The sequence below is a fragment of the Hermetia illucens genome, chromosome 5, assembly GCF_905115235.1.
Source record: "Hermetia illucens chromosome 5, iHerIll2.2.curated.20191125, whole genome shotgun sequence".
Classification (NCBI taxonomy): Eukaryota; Metazoa; Arthropoda; class Insecta; order Diptera; family Stratiomyidae; genus Hermetia; species Hermetia illucens.
The window spans coordinates 44,270,981-44,288,386 of NC_051853.1; the positions used below are offsets into that span (position 1 = coordinate 44,270,981).

Consider the following 17,406-nt stretch of genomic DNA (forward strand, 5'->3'; position numbering starts at 1 on the left):
ATTCACAAAAAATTGTAAAGTTTTACCCCCTATAACTTTGTCAATAATAGTTGGGTTTTCTTCAAACTTGACTGTGCATTATGTTCTTTACTATACGCATGCCAAATTTTGTACTTCTGGGATGAATATAAGGGGGGTTGCCGGGTAAATTTCTAAAATGTGGAAATATACTATTATTAACTTTATTTGTGCAGATATCGGAACCGGATATATTTTGAGGCCTAGATTTCGTAGAGATGCACTATTGGGATTTTTTTCAGATTTTTCGGTTGGATATGTTCTGAGAACGAGACCTGTTACACTTTTTGGGGGTAATATTTTGAGCCCTCACTCCCCTACGCTTCACCCAATATCAAATATTGAACCAGTTTCGAAAAGCACTAATTGAGACCTTTCATTTGATACCCCACATGGCCACATTTTATGAAAAAAAATTTTGCACCCTCCTTTCACATGTATGGGGAGCCCCCCTTAAACTTAACACAAAATGGCGTCAGTTGCTGCATGTAAAGGGAACGGCAGATTACATACTCCTACCAATTTTCGTGACAATCGGTTCAGCCGTTTCCGAATAAATCGGGTGTGACAGACAGACAGACAGACAGACAGACAGACAGACAGACAGACAGACAGACAGACAGACGGACAGACAGACATCGAATCGATTCTAATAAGGTTTTGTTTCACACAAAACCTTAAAAAGGAAATTACGCTCCCTTATTGATCTATAAAGAGCAACTTAAGAAGGTTAACGTTGGCAGATAACACTTGGTTCTAAGCAGGTAATTCGATTATTAAGTTGTATTCCCAAGTCCTCAAAACTATCTGGGACGTATTCAGGAATGACTTGGAAGCGACATATCTGTGTTTAGATTACAGGGCATTGAATAGCCCTCTCAACAAAAGAAGATCAAATATGTCAAATTGCACTAGACAGAAGACTGAAAAGCAAGGAAAGATTTCTAAATAAAAATTCGAGAGTTCTATTGGGACTCGAGTAATAATGTCAATTTAATCATACGAGATCCAACTGTGGGGTGACATGTACCTAATCAAAATCGACCCATATTAAAAATATGACTATCGCTAATTGATGCACGGTTCCGATTTCTGTTGACACGAGCCAATAATTGAGTCAATTTTGAATACTGCGAAAATTCCGTTTCGCTAAATTTGCATAATTGGTATAAAATGTTTAGTCCATTTATTTTTTTCGCTGTTTTTTATCTCTGTCCACATATTGGCTAATGATTGGCTTCTATTTTTTCTTGAATGAATATTGCGTGGTCCTCACTTACCTTATGGGCTCTGATGGAAGCGCCCTCAGAACAAGCTAATGTGACGTCCACCAGACTCTCGTCCTGCAGTAATTGACTAAACACCCCTAACAGGTTGGATTGATGATTGTTCCACCTCAAGCAGTAGTGCTCACTGCCCATGTCGGTGACAGCTTACGCTGCTGCAAATATAAAAGGAAACCAAAGAATTTGAATTAAAAATGCTATTCGGATCCAGTTCAAGCTATAAAACAAACAAAATTGAGAACATTAAATCATTTCCAAGTGTTAACATCTGAATTGTAGTTCGTAAATGAAAATTTAGTATGCAGCCTGCATCGCTAACGAAAAGTGCCACCGGACAATAACAGAATGGATGCGAACTCGGACACGGACATGCCCAAAGAGCATGCGCATACGGCTCGTATTTTGCATATGAAATGCGCCAAAGCGCGGCGCACATGCGTTAATTAATGAAAGTAATATCCCACGCCTGATTTATGAATTAACAGATTATGTTGGGCCTGAAGACTCTCTTCGCATGCTAATCATGAACTTACCACTCACCCAACTGATCAGCGCTTCTGAGGTTTAAGTGGTACGAATGTGATTTGGACCGTAGGGGAGCGTGGGGTTCTTAGACACAGATGTGTCTGAAAAGGCTTCCAGAAGTAAACTCAAACAAAACTTAACTATAATGGAAGATCCCTTTGGCTTTTTAAGAGGAATTTCAAGCACCCTTGCTTAAAAAAATCCCTTTTTCAGCTCCCTATTTCTCTGGGAAGCAATACCATCCCTTTAAAAAGTTCCGGGAGTCCTTCAGAAGTATTCCCAGCAGGAGTCTGTCACAATCCCCCAAAACACCATCACCTCTCCTACGGCTATCACTGACCATGCTCATCCACCTCAACGCCAACCTGGACCAAAAGATGTATCCTGAGAGCAAAGACGACAATCTTGTCAGGTTAGTTAGAATATCTTATATCCGTCACGTATGTATGCCCTGATCCAGTAATCACATCCCACTCATGGAAAGGGCGTTGAAGTGCGAATACCATGCGCAAGTGCAACACATATCATCGATTTAAGCATTAACGCTTCCCCGCCGCAGGGATTACGTATTCCGTCCGAGGAATACAGATTTATTGAAATGCGACCATGCATATGGTAACCCTGATGAATTTTTAATACTTTACTCCAGCGCAGAAATGTCTTATGGGCACAGAAAATATAAATAAGAAATGGGAATAGGATTGGAAATGGAAATGGAAATGGAAAATATTTTGCATTGAATGTCGTGCGACCTTTTTTGTGCATAAGATGCGCGGCGAGCGCGAATTTGTGTTGGCCGCGCGGAAAATAAATAAGAAATTGGCTTAGAAGACACATTGCAATCGCAAATTCAACTTAGCAACATTTTGTTCGTTTGCGCGATCCAGGTTTATGTAAATTATATTTGAAATCAGCTCAGGGGTGTTAACGCATGCATAATCTCTCACGACCGAGTGCACAATGCGATGCTTATATTGATTAGTGAGCTGGAATCCAAAGGTACGGATTTAATGATGTTTGAAAGGTGCGATGCCGGGTTTGAGGCCTGTAATGGGGTTCAATAGTTCCCCTGCGAAGTTACGACACGATAAATACTCAGTTGTGCCGGTTGGTGCGAAGGTACTTTTGTAGGTGTCAATATGGTTTAACCCCAAACCAATAGAATGCTATGAAAATTGGTCATTCTCTTGTGGACAGTTTCAAATAAGAAACTTTGAAAGAGTGAAAATGGGCGTATGACCACATCCTTGTCAACTTTGTGATCGAAAATCGTGCATATTCTTGGTGGAGCAGACTCCGAGCCATTGACCTCCAAGAGATCTCTTCTACCAAATAAGTAAGTTGAAAGCCATAGGAAATTGACAGCGTAAATCGGGCAGTGTGTCAAAGTAGCTTAAATGTAGGAAAGCATAAAGATAGCGGCTGCCTAGCAGGCTTATTCGCTAGCAGGGTGAGGACATCACTGGAAATTGCGGATAGATGCGAGCAATAAAAACTATCTTAGCTTAGATTTCCCTCTAATCAGGCCGAATGATGGGTCCAAAGGATTATTCTTTCTGTTACAACCCCTACGATCCTTATTTCCAGAAAATAGGTTATAACTAAGCTTAGATATCATTTTCATCGACTATGGCTAATTCGCGACAAGATTCCAATAAGACCTGACAAGACAGAACAGTAAGGAGGGTGCATTCCTTGGACCTAAAGTTTGGGGGAGGGGGGCGGGTTTTCCGCATAGGTCTCAACCACGGTACGGATTTTCTGATTATAACCCTGGTGTTATGCCGTCTAAAGTTTCAAATAACTAAGACAATTTTTGTCCATAATGTAGGATGTAATCTATCCAATTTTATGCAGCCTTTGTAAAATCCAACAGAACTTTATTTTGCCCCTAAATTTATAAAGTGTACAAACTTCTTCCACAACAATTCCTTCTTTTAAGTTTGTCAAGTTCATCAGAGCATCATAATTGGAAACACCTACTAGAAAAACTTCAGTGAACCCGGCTCCGAAAACCCATCCAAAATTTCAGATAAATAATGTACATAAGACGTTTGTCTGCGTGGAAGTTAGATCTAGAGTTACTCAATTTTCTTCCTGGAAACGTGACTGAGCGCCGTGTGTATGTGAGACACCTGTCAACGTTGGCCACATCTGGTCATTTCATTCCTTCCTACACATTTTTAAGGTTTTGTTGAAAATACATTACGAGGTGGAGCTAGCTCACTTAAGTTAGGTCTTCCTTCTAAAATGTCTGGCGTTCGTAACCACGCCTTCCTGATTTCTCTCGCTTATCGCAGTTTACCCTAGATTGTTCTGGTCATGGAGTTGATAGTGCCCCAATCATCGTGGCATGCTAACATTCACCGGACAATTTTTTTTCTCCGAGTATAGCTATGCGGTGGTATCAATTGGAAGATCTCGATTAATACTTACTACTACTTCGAAGCAGGTATTAATTTTAACATTGACTTGAAAACGCGGGCGAGGGCGGGGGGGGGGGGGGGGGTCCAAGACCATCAATTGCTTTAAGGACCCGTTCTTAGAAACTACTTAAGGGGGTCATACCGTGTGTCGGGTTGGAGAAATCGATTTTTTTTTTGCATGAATTGTATCTATATATAGTGGAGAATATGTGGACAAAGGGATTTTCCAATATTCCGAGTCATTCAGAAATTACAGTGTTAAACAGGTAAGGAGTTTGCAGCCGCGGATAGAGTACTCGATGAGAAAGAGCATCGTATCTTTTTTTTACCTGTTAGTCTTTTTCCTGAGCCTTATAAATTCGAACACAGGTATAAATATAAAAAGATGGAAAACCAATCAATTGTCTAAACTTATTTGCTGTTTGGAATAAAAAGGATAATCCAGTCTAGAGTGAGCACTGAAAGGCTTTCAAGCCATACTCAGTTATATTTTGTTGTAAGTATTGTGCTGTTTGTGTGTTCAGTGGTTTTTAAGGTTTTGTGTAAAACAAAACCTTATTAAAATCGATTCAATGTCTGTCTGTCTGTCTGTCGCACGCATTTTTCTCCAAAACGGCTAAACCGATCCGAACGAAATTTGGTGGACAGATGGGAACTATGAAATCCCACGCATACAGTGAGTGACATAAATTTAGGTGGAGTTTAAAGGGGGGCTCCCCATACATGCAAAGGGGGGATTGATATTAGTTTTGGCATAAATTGCAAAGTGCGTGAGTAATGAGTCAAAATGTACGCACTTGAAGTGAGACAGGACTCATTTTCGGAAAATACTCAACCTAAAAATCCGGAAAAAAATCGGAGTGGTGCGCCTAGATGAAATCTAGGTCTCAAAATATGTCCCATTCCGATATCTGCTCAAATAAACTTACTAATAGTATATTACTACTTTTTAGAAATTGACTGAAAAGCCCCGTTTAAATTCATCCTAGCACTTCCGAATTTTGTACCAGCATAGAGGACAATATTTCGTATATACATATATATTTCGTAGAAATCTGGCAATTAACGCCAAAGTTATAGCAGTTCAAACTTAGCAATTTCGCGCGAATTTACCGCTTCCAAAGCCATGCAAATCAGATGCTGACGTCATAATTACCCGGAATAATTGACATTCGCGTGAAATATTAAAGTCGCATTTATGAAGAATCTACTTATCTGCAGCACTTTTTAAGATTTTGTGAAAAACACTTATGTGAAATCTAATCATCGAGAGATGTCCAATTCCGGTATCTGCTCAAAAAATTTACTAATAGTATATTATCAACTTTTAGAAATTGACTAAAAAACTCCCCTTAAGTTACTCCTAAGTGTACTAAATTTTGCACCGACATAGAGGACAGCCTCGCTCGTGCATACACATGCCAAGTTTCATGAAAATCCAACTATTATTGGGAAAGTTATAGCAGTTCAAACTTATCAATTTCGTGCTAATTAACAGCATCCTAAGCCATACAAATAAGATGCTGACGTCATAATTAACGAGAATAATTGAAATTCGAGTAAAATATTAAAATTCCATTCAAGAAGAATCTAATTCTCCCTAGTCCTTTTTAAGGTTTTGTGTGAAACAAAACCTTATTAGAATCGATTCGATGTCTGTCTGTCTGTCTGTCTGTCACACCCGATTTATTCGGAAACGGCTGAACCGATTGTCACGAAAATTGGTAGGAGTATGTAATCTGCCGTTCCCTTTACATGCAGCAACTGACGCCATTTTGTGTTAAGTTTAAGGGGGGCTCCCCATACATGTGAAAGGAGGGTGCAAAATTTTTTTTCATAAAATGTGGCCATGTGGGGTATCAAATGAAAGGTCTCAATTAGTGCTTTTCGAAACTGGTTCAATATTTGATATTGGGTGAAGCGTAGGGGAGTGAGGGCTCAAAATATTACCCCCAAAAAGTGTAACAGGTCTCGTTCTCAGAACATATCCAACCGAAAAATCTGAAAAAAATCCCAATAGTGCATCTCTACGAAATCTAGGCCTCAAAATATATCCGGTTCCGATATCTGCACAAATAAAGTTAATAATAGTATATTTCCACATTTTAGAAATTTACCCGGCAACCCCCCTTATATTCATCCCAGAAGTACAAAATTTGGCATGCGTATAGTAAAGAACATAATGCACAGTCAAGTTTGAAGAAAACCCAACTATTATTGACAAAGTTATAGGGGGTAAAACTTTACAATTTTTTGTGAATTTCGGGCTCATGCATGACTGCATGACGTCATCATCACATATCAATTCGTAAATACCACAACCAAATGAGTTCTTATGAATGGGGTCCCAAAGAATTATTTTGTTTTAGTTTTTTAGTCATTTGTATATGAATATCAACTGTGTATGTAGGTATATAGTATATGCGTGCTAATGAACTTTGTGGGTAGTGCCTATTCAGATAGATATAAGAAGTAAATCGGAAATATGGGTACGATCAATTTATATACGTGCATATATGTGTACGGTATTCGGAAATAGGCAGTTTGTTTGTTTAGGGTGAGCGTAATATCTATGGCTGTAATATGTACGTATGTCTCGTAGTTTGGAAAAATATGAAGCAATATGTTGGGTTTGTAGCTATATACGGATAGAAAAATGTGCGTTGAAATTTCTTACATAAGATAAACACAAAACCTTTATACACGAAGCGCGAGCTTCCGGTATTCCGACTTGTTTATATTTGATGTTGGTTAAATTGTTGGCATCTGCTAATAATATTAAACTCAGAGTGTGAAGCGTATGAGGTTGACTATTTCAACACACGGCTTTCCATCAAATGATTTATTTAAATTACTTTCTAAAAAATAGATGCCAATAGAATTTTTAACCATGTGACACGGAACTGTCAGACTCATCGCTCCTCACATCTTCTTGTTTTTCTTCAGCCTTCAGTTCACAAGCGGGGTCGGCTCGTCGTGATCGGTTTCGTCATTTTATTTTACCAAATTCCTGATCAGGATGTAATCGCGAGACCTTCAAATCCCCATCCAGTGTATCATGCGACCATTGTTTTGGCCGGTTTTTTGGTTGCTTACCATTGACTTCGATATTCTGACCAATACTGGTTGTTAAATTCTCGTTAGCGTGAATTACGTGACCACACCATCGAAAACGCCTCTCTTGCAGTTTTTCCACGATCGGTGCAAACCCATATCGATCGCGGATATTCTCATTTCAGACGTGATCAAAACGTGTCACGCCACCAGTGCAATGCAACATTTTTGTCTCCATTACTGCAAGACGCCGTTCATTGTCCTTTATAGTCAACACTCAAACTATAGAGAGTGACAGACGGACGACATTGCAGTAAATTTTAGATTTGGGACGTGCGCTGATACGTCGATCACAAAGAACACTAGTTGCGGAATGTCACTTAATCCAGGTGGCGTTAATGCTTGAAACATTTCATTACGCAGTTCTTAATTGGCTGGTAGCATTGACTCGAGATATTTAAATCGCTCAATTCTTTCAATGGCAGTAATCTGCCCCTGCAGATATTTAAATCGCTGAGTTCTGGCAATGGTGGTAACCTGTCCAGAACTGAGCGATTTAAATATCTCGGGTCAATGCTATAAGCCAATGGAGAACTACGTTATGCTCCTCACATAGGGAAACACAAAACCTTTTATACCTGAAGCGTCAAGCTTCCGATTTCCCGACTTGTTTTAAATGGATCGTACGAAGGGAGATCGCTTTAACTTTCAACGTCATGCTCGCACTAAAAAGCGAGTATTTCATGGGAATCGATAGTTATCAGAGAAGAAAAAGGACTCCGCATCAACATCAGCAAAGAAACTTTTAGCAAGCATGAACATGGATGTTCCAATTGGGACAAGTTTTGTATATTGTTTATTGGATTTTGCTGGAGTTTTCTCCGGTATTTCTGCAAATTTCTACAAATAATAAAATATACGTAGTAGTAAAAAAGGAATGCGTAGGACATGTCGAGAAAAGAATGGGAACGCGGCTTAGAAATGCAAAGAAGAATCACAAAGGCATTGATAGAAAAGGGGCTGGAAAACTTACTGATAAGGTTATCAACGACGTCACTACATTTTGTGGGCCAGCTATTCGTCGACACACAAATTCGATAGAAGGAATAAAGCAAGAAATTTGGGCAACTTTCTTCCATAAATGTTCTACAGACGAAAATCCTCAGCATTAAAATTGTCCAGCAGACAACGACAGTTGGTGCAAATGGCGCAAAGCGGAAGCTAAAGGAGAACTGGATAGTTTCCACCACCAGAAGGCACCTTTGACTGAAGAAGTTCAAACAGTCATCAAACCAATCTACGAAGATTTGCCACGAGATGATCTCTTGAACAGATGTTTAGGAGCAGAGACCCAGAATAACAATGGGTCGTTAAATGCATTGATCTGGACTTTCGCTCCTAAACACCTTCATTCTGGGGCCAAGGTCGTAGAAATAGCCACTTTTCTGGCTGTAATTATTTTCAATGAAGGATTCAATGGCATTCTCAAAATACTAGTGACAATCGTATGTCAAGTTGGTCACATATGTCAGGTTTATGCCGACCCCCGTAATAAAGCGCGGATTTGGCGCTCCGAACGACGATCGACTGACCTCGTTAAAAGAGCCAGAATTGAAACCAGAGAGTAACAATCGGCCTTATAAGGCCTTTTTGAAGAAACGGAGGGTGCTCTCTATGGATCAGGTATAGCAGATTAATGCTGAGTTAAAATTTTACTGTTGATAATCACATTTAAATTTTCAAATGCGTTTTTCTCGAAACTGCATCTTGAAAATCGGCTGCCACCATAGCTCAAAATCTATCCAACCAAATTCTTTGAAATTTTCACGATTTCTTTTATACATATTTCTACGGTCCGCAAACTAGGATAATTGCAATCGGATGGGTCGTTTTTTTTATTCATAAAAAAAGCCGTAAAAAACACCAAAATCCAAAAAATTAAATTTAAAAGCCCACCAAAAATTTACCTTTTAATATTTTCTAATTATCCTAGTTTGCGGACCGTGGAATATTGTCCACATTAAAATGCCGTTTAGCTTTTTTTCCTCAGATAAGCACAGCGCCCTCCAGCGTGGTAGCAGAAAAACACCTTTCTTTGGAGATGGGTGCATAAATTGACACGTATTCCAAAAACTAGCTACGATATCAAGCTGAAAAGTTATCACATATACTAGAGATATCAATAAACATATGGTGAAAAAATCACGTTTCTATCTCCATCCAGTCCTCCAAAATAATTTTTCAAAAAAAGGAAAAAAAACGGGCTTCACACGGGATGACCCCCTTAAGCGAAAAACCTGAAGAAATGACGGCGGTCTACACGCATGTAGACACCTGTTACGAACCCCCTCCAGTTCATTCTTGATCCGTAACATTTTTGGTTTCAATATGAAACATCATACTGGAAAGTTTGGTGGAAATCCAACTATTATTAATAATGTTATAGTAAGTTAAATTTGCCTCTTTCGCATCGAAATACTACTTCCTAAGAGATACGAGTACAATGTCAGTATCACCTTGAATTGAAGATCGGATATGCCACGTATATACAATGCCTCCCCCCCAATCGTGTATTATTATGTACATAATCATCCATGTTCACATCTGAGCTCCCGGTTTTCGACTTGTTTTCTCACGAATACGATCAGGTTTGTTACCTCAAGGAAGCAAGTGCGCCAGAGACTAACTATCACGATTTCCACGTTTAAAGGAAGCGAAGGAAAGGAGATGATTCCCGCGGTCCCGGAGTTTTGGCGGGAGTCTAGAGATTTTATTGAATTAGAGTACAATAGGTGATCCCGAATAATTTCCACCCCCGCGTTAGGATTCCCTTCTAGGTTTCAGGTAGGAGGATATGACCGGAGTTTTACCCCTTTGAATTGTGAACGGAAAATCATCACATAACCGAAAAAGCAGCAAGGTAAACACACAAGAAAAAAAGAGGAAAGGAAGCAGACCGACCAAAGAAAAAAATAAAACAGGAAACGGAAGTGGAAAGAGCAGTAGAGGAATGGAGACAACGAGAGAACAAGACAATAAAAAAAAAGGGAGATGAATTGGGCGATTAACCGGGAAAGAAAAACAAGCAGGTAAAAAGGAAGAAAAATGGAAAAGGCTAGCATCGCAAGAGGAAAAAAGAGTGGATATAAATAAGAGGTTGGAGGAGCAATAAAAAGAGATAGAAGGGATAAAGGGTGGGGGGGGGGGGAAGCCAGCAAGTTTCACATGAACAAAGAACGGGAGAGTAGAGAACTCTTTGTCGTATTTGATACAGATAGCGCACCTTAATTTGTTAAGAGAATCAAATTTAAATTCTTTATTCTCTAGTGCACTAATTGCTATGTTCTTCAAAGGAGAAAGACAACGCCATTGAAGACTAAATCGATTGCGCACTTTTACTTTTGGGCTTGAATTAACATTACATAATATCAAAATGTGAATACAGGACGTCAATTTTACGTTGAATAAAGAATTAAAACGTAACACCGTCTCCGTCGATAGTAGTCTTCTTCTTCTTTTTCTTCAGCCTTTGTGCCGTTCACAAGCGGGGTCGGCTCGTCGTGATTGGTTTCGCCATTTGGCTATATCGAATACCTGATCTGGGTGCAATCTCAAGGCTTTTAAATCCCCATCCAGCGTATCAAGCCACCGTTGTTTCGGCCGCCTTTTTGGTCCTTTACCATCGACTTCGATGTCCAGACCAATCTTGGCAAGTGAAGTCTCGTTAGCACGAATTGCGTGACCATAGCATCGAAGACGCCTCTCTCGAAATTTTTCCACGATCGGTGCAACCCCATAACGATCGCGGATATCCTCATTTCGGATGTGATCAAAACGTGTCAAGTCACTAGTCCAACGTAACATCGTCGTCTCCATTACCGCAAGACGCCGTTCATTGTCTTTTATAATCGGCAAACACTCAGAACCATAGAGGGCGACAGGACGCACGACACTGAAGTAAATTTTAGATTTGTGACATTCGTTCATACGTCGATCGCAAAGAACACCAGTTGTGGAACGCCATTTCATCCAGGTGGCGTTAATGTGTTTAGTAATTTCATGACGCAGTTCTCCATTGGCTGATAGCGTTCTTCTTCTTCTTTTTCTTCAGCCTTTGTCCCGTTCACAACCGGGGTCGGCTGATAGCGTTGATCCCAGGTATTTAAATCGCTCAGTTCTGGGCAGATCACTTCCGCTGACAATGATTGTGCCTGTTTCATGGGGACCGGTCGTTAAAAATTCAGTTTTCTTTAGATTCAATCTGAGACCGTTTTGCATGAGGCGATCATTCCATTTTTGGACAAGTTGCTGGAGATCATTTTTGCTATGAAATGCTAGGAAAACATCATCTGCATGAAGCAGTGTGTAGGGCGCTGGACGTTGGATATCCCGGGTGACGATGTCCATAACAAGAACAAAGAGGAGTGGTGAAAGGGCGCTTCCTTCATGAACACCAACAGAGACTTGAAGCGGTTTTGATACACCCGCCATTACTTCGAGCTTTACTATTCGGATCGTGGGAGAGCATTTGAACCCAGCGCACGAATTCTTCTGGCACTAAGCGTTGTCCTAAAGCCTACCAGATGAGTTCGTGTGGCACACGGTCAAAGGCTTTCTCTAGATCCAGAAATGCAATGTAAGGAGGGCGATGCTTCTCACGGTGTTTCTCCATGAGTAACCGCGCAGCGTTTATTGCGTCAGTAGTTCCACAGTTTTTGACAAATCTGGCTTGATTCACGGTTATTTCGCGATCCGTCGCTAGTAGTGATTATTTTATTCATCGATTATATCGATATTTTGGGAACAATCCATTTCCTTCTTCAGTGCACGAGTGTATAGGTTGAATAGTTTCATAGAATTACAGCGGTTCATCCGAAGAGACTTCGATCACGAAACCTTATCAGGGGTATACTCATACCATGGGAACCGGGATAGCCCTCAGGAGAATTCCTGGTTCATGTACTTTCAGCTCGGCTGTAACGTTTGGCTCCCGAATGGAAGCTTCATGGAGGTTGTGATTGCGTCAAAGCCTCGAATGTGGCATTGCATTTCAACACGGGTCCCGTACTCCACAGTTTGGTAGAGATTTAGGTAGGTCACTCAGTATATACTGATATCATCGTGCTTGTCTCCGCGGGGCTCTATCCTGGTCGCAAAATGAATCTGTGTCGTGAAAAGACCGTAGGGCTATGTTTATACGACAGGTGCTCACGTTAAACCACCAGAAGTTAAGAGCTTTTTACATCGGAGGTAGCACGAAAAGACTTGGAGATCATCCGATTGGAAAACACTCAACTAAATTTATGACATTCGTTTTGAGAAAAGGGTTGCCTCCAATATCATTGACATTGAGACTATGAATTGCGTAACCGAAATCAAAACGAAATAGGTTCAGAAGCCTCTGAACCTTATGAGTTATGAGGTTTCCGTTGTGTGAACCAAGCAGATACACCCTAAAATTATGATGAAGAAAAGACAGTCTTACACCTCCCAGAATTTCGTCGAAGGGTACCAATTGTTTATTGAATTTCGTGAAGCCTTAGATGGTATTAAAATTATCCAGCCTGACATCCTACAAAATGGATGGAAAAGAATAAGTAAACATTCCAAACGAACTTAAATGAAACTTCCCAATAAAATTGGGAATCAAACATAGAGATAGCTTCGCTCCCATTCTCTTCAAACTGGTGCTTGACTACTTCGTCCTCAATTCAGTGGATATCAGAGGAACGCCGCTCGTAAAAGTCGCAAAATAGATAGTGGAGCGGAAAATTTTCTGAAGTTTATATGGAGCAATCAAAAAGAAACATAGTTACAATGAGTTATATGAATTGTTTAAAACTGTCCAATATCTAACGTGTCGTGGTCAAATTCTGCATGGTACAATGGGCAAAGTGCAAGGAGGCGGCCTTTTTCCTGGGTAGTCTCTGTATCTACCAAAAGGGTTCAATTTTAGGATATTGAATTATAAGTGGATTTATTATGAAATTGCTAGGGGTAAGTTAGCCTTGCATTTGGCTGAAAAACCGTTGCTTTTGACGATAATTCAATTCGCATATGGTGGAGCGCGATTCGATTTCGAGCAGTCGTCGACCGCGGAGAATGTTTTCCAAGTTTTCATTTTTTATTCGAGTTGGCATGGAAATAAAAAGCAACCTGGATGACTAACGTAGAAAAGAAATGAACATTTCACCCATCAATGCCAAAGGAATTTTTTTATGATAATGCGCTATTTAATTTATTTAATAAAAGAATTTAAATAAAAGTGTTAAAATAATAAAAATACGCTAAAGAACTACTATGCTCGATTAAAGATCCACAACAAACGCCGTAAGCATAAAAATGAAATTCACAATCTCAAAACTGTGAGTGGATAGCGAAAACTTGAGGTAGATATACACAAGAGAATTCAGATCGATTGAAGAACAAAAATAACCCCACGAACGAATGAACGTGGAAGCATACTAATTTGCATCTGAGGAAAAGAATCAGGTGCGAGTTCCATTTTAGCATATTTATCACTCGATAGATTTCATTTTCCGCATATTTTCATAATATAATAATTTGCCTTTACTTTTGAATCTTCTAATTCCGCTCCAACCAATTTAACGATTTTTATGGGTGGCTTGAACGCTGGAGACGTACTAATTGAATTGCATTACGCGTTCGTTGCACACATGCCTACGTAAGAGCGTACGAGTACGTGAATACGTATCATATTGCGTGGCTTTTCCATTACTAATTCTATTAGGAGAAGCACAAACCAAGTCAAATAAATCGCGTAAATGTTATCGATAACAAGCTTTTTCTAATCATTGAGGAAACTATCCATCAAAGACTGGAAATGGAATCTGAAAAAAGGGACACGAGAATGTGTGGTTGAAATAACCCTTTATCTACATGGCATGTACTGAATATATTATTTTGTAACTAAAAATGTACAGGAAGATGCTTTTGCGTTAGATGACTACACAACCTCTCATACTGTCAATAAACCCGCCTTACATTATTACGGCGCCAACGACTTAAAGGACACCTTATCAATGGTTCGCCTCTCTTCAATTTTCCGATTATACCCCTATCTTATAATTTAGTGTTTATGTTTCCTTTTACTAAATCAGTATTGCAATGGACACTCTTCACATTTAACTTCAGAAAATACACCATTACGGGATCTTCGCATCCGAACAGTTGAAAGAAGCAAATATATTTCATAGTTACCAAGTTCGGGTACCTTATCACCTTGGATATTAATCCTTTATGTATCTCTTTCAACCATATCTAAGAATTCCAGGAATTCCTTGATTATTCACAATTTATTAATGGGATTGTGACACAAAAAAGATTGGACTAGTGGCGTGATACGTTTTGATCACATCCGAAATGAGGATATCCGCGATCGATATGAGAATCGTGGAAAAACTGCGAGAGAGGCGTCTTCGATAGTATGGTCACGTAATTCGCACTAACACCTATACCTGGAAAATGGATACCGCAATAACCGCAGCTAACAGATGCCCTGGAGATCAAGAACACGGTATGGGCCTTCGTATGGAGGCTGCAGCGACTTCCGGAACGCATCCGTCATGACCAGGATGTGCGTGCACGTGTCCAGCTCCTTGGGAGCGCAGGCAAGTATGGATGTGTGTCGCGTGGGAGGTGTAGTTTTAAGGCGATGGAGATTGTCTTTCAGCAGGCGCAGCAATCCCGAGTCCGTGAGACCCGATCTCTTGTCGAAAACCGGATCACTTGGGAGCCTTGGGTTCTCCCCGTATACCACCTCCGCGGGGCTGGCAGCAAATCTCTCTCGGCGGGTTATTCGAAGGCCAAGTAGGACGTGAGGCAAGACCTGAGTCTAGGACGGATCGTCGCGGGCCATAATGGCGGCTTTCAGCGTCCGGTGCCAACGTTCTAGGATCCCATTGGATGGCGGGTGGTATGCCGTAGTCCGCTGGCGTTCGAATTCCAGGAGTTTGCCTAACTCCGAGAAAAGGTTGGACTCAAATTGCATTCCCTTGTCAGTGATGATCACTGCAGGGACACCAAAGCGAGGGATCCACTCTCGATAGAAGGCTTTGGCACAAGATTGCCCCGTAATGTCCTTCAGAGGTAATACCTCAGGCCACCGCGTAAACCTGTCGATGATTGTGAGGCAATACCTGAAACCGTGCGAGTCTCACAAAGGGTCTACGATGTCGAGGTGTAAGGTGTGGAACCGCTTGGCAGTGCGGGGAAATGAGCCCACTTCTTTTCTTACATGCCTGGTGACCTTACACTTCTGACATGCAATGCACTCTCTGGCCCAGGAGTTGATGTCCTTGTTCATGGAGCGCCAGAAGTATTACTCGGTGACTGATCGATTTGTCGTCCTGATGACCGGATGCGCTAATTCGTGAACTGCGTGGAACACTTCCTTGCGAGAGGTGGCCGTGGTCCCTTTTCCAAGTATTCGCAGCAGAGAAGGAGATTCGAGCCGAAGATGGGCAACTCCCGAAATTTGTATTTGGGGTTGTATTTGAGGCTCTGAAGTACTGCGTCATCTGGCGATAGCTGAGAACTCGAGTGAGGCGGGATGTTAACCTCATTGCGAATGCTGTTAACCCTACTGCGCCACAATGTCTCACTGGAATGTCAATTATTCTCGATAATTATGACGTCGGCATTTTATTTGTATGGCTTAGGATGCGATAAATTTGCACGAAATTGATATGTTTGAACTGCTACAACTGCGAATGCACGATACTGTCCTCTATATCGGTGCATAATTCAGTACTCCTAGGATGAACTTTAGGGGGGGTTTTCCAGTCAACTTTTGAAAGTTGGTAATATACTATTAGTAAGTTCTTTTGAGCAGATATCGGAATGGAGCCCTAGATTTCATCTAAGCGCACCTTCCTGATGGTTTCGGATTTGGATTGGATTGACAGGATAACGATTATTATTATTAAGAGTTGGAGGACCCCTTCAAGGAGCAATGACCCTCGAAGTCTGCATCTGATATGCTATCAAAATAACTATGAAAGTTTCCCATGGCTAAGTAAGGATAGCTTGCACAACCCATGTGTGAATCGAATTTACCAGTGCTTAACCTTAACAAATGTCAGAATATATGAGCTCCGAAATTAAGTAATGGAACTTTTAAATCCTCTATGAAAAAGTAAATCCCTCCATAGCAGCTTCAAGAAGAAACGAGAGCAGCGAGAACCGTAGCTGACAAATTCCCTGCAGGTAAAACATAAATAACTGATCTCTACAGTTACTTTGATATAGACTGATATGACCATAAATATATTTGGACTCAGCTGTATGGAAAGTAGGTTTACAACACCGGATTTAAAGAATGCTGAATCAGCCAACAAAACGCGAGCCCAGGTTGACACTCATCGTGAACTCTTTGGATTTCGTAGACAGAAAAGGGGACATGTCTGCTGACAGTTTTGTTCGTCAGGGCAGAAGGAAACCCATGTCTCACCTCTTCTTTTGTTAAGTGATCGAGTAGTCCTGAGTCGCCCATTTACTTAACGGGGGTCGTTAAAATTTATACCCTTGTCGAGTTTTTGAATTTATGTATGTGGAGCTAACAACATCTGTAGCCGCTTTCGGTCACACTGCTTCGTAGGGCATAGATGAAGCAGCGTTTGATGAGTTTGTTTCTGCCATGAGGAACGAAACCGTCAGCAAATACATTTTGATATGTTGGGTATTCACACAAAAAGAGTGGTCCATGTACTAGGAGGAAGAAGTAAGTCCCTTTTCAAAATTAGTGCGTCCGTCTTTAAGTGGATGACGTACTCAGGACCATGTGAACCCTAAACGAAAATTGAAAAGAAGGAAGCTTGAAAGAAGAAACAATTTGGAAAACTTTTGATGGACAGGGAGCAGCCAAATCAGGTGCGGAAATTTCACCAGTAACCCAGAAGAATAAAAGCATATACATCTCGATGTTCGCTCTGTCGAGACGAAGGGAAAATCAGATTTCCGGCCGAATGGGCAAATTAGCCTGATGGGTTGAGTATTTTGACGAATTATTCGGCAACCAGAATACCGGCAAAATGGAGACCCTACCAATTAAAGACGAGGGGCAAAATCTAGTTGCT

At 40.7% G+C, this 17,406-nt stretch overlaps 1 protein-coding gene across 11 annotated transcripts in view; it reads right to left on the reverse strand.

The window, feature by feature from the left end:
* LOC119657894 (protein tramtrack, beta isoform) overlaps positions 1-17,406 on the reverse strand; it is a 500,286-nt gene that overhangs the window by 191,900 nt on the left and 290,980 nt on the right. For all 11 annotated transcript variants that reach the window (XM_038065041.1, XM_038065039.1, XM_038065038.1 and 8 more), the window contains one exon: positions 1,299-1,459. In XM_038065041.1, coding sequence (XP_037920969.1) covers positions 1,299-1,439 — 141 coding nt within the window. In that variant the 5' untranslated portion in view covers positions 1,440-1,459. The remainder of the gene's footprint in view (positions 1-1,298; positions 1,460-17,406) is intronic.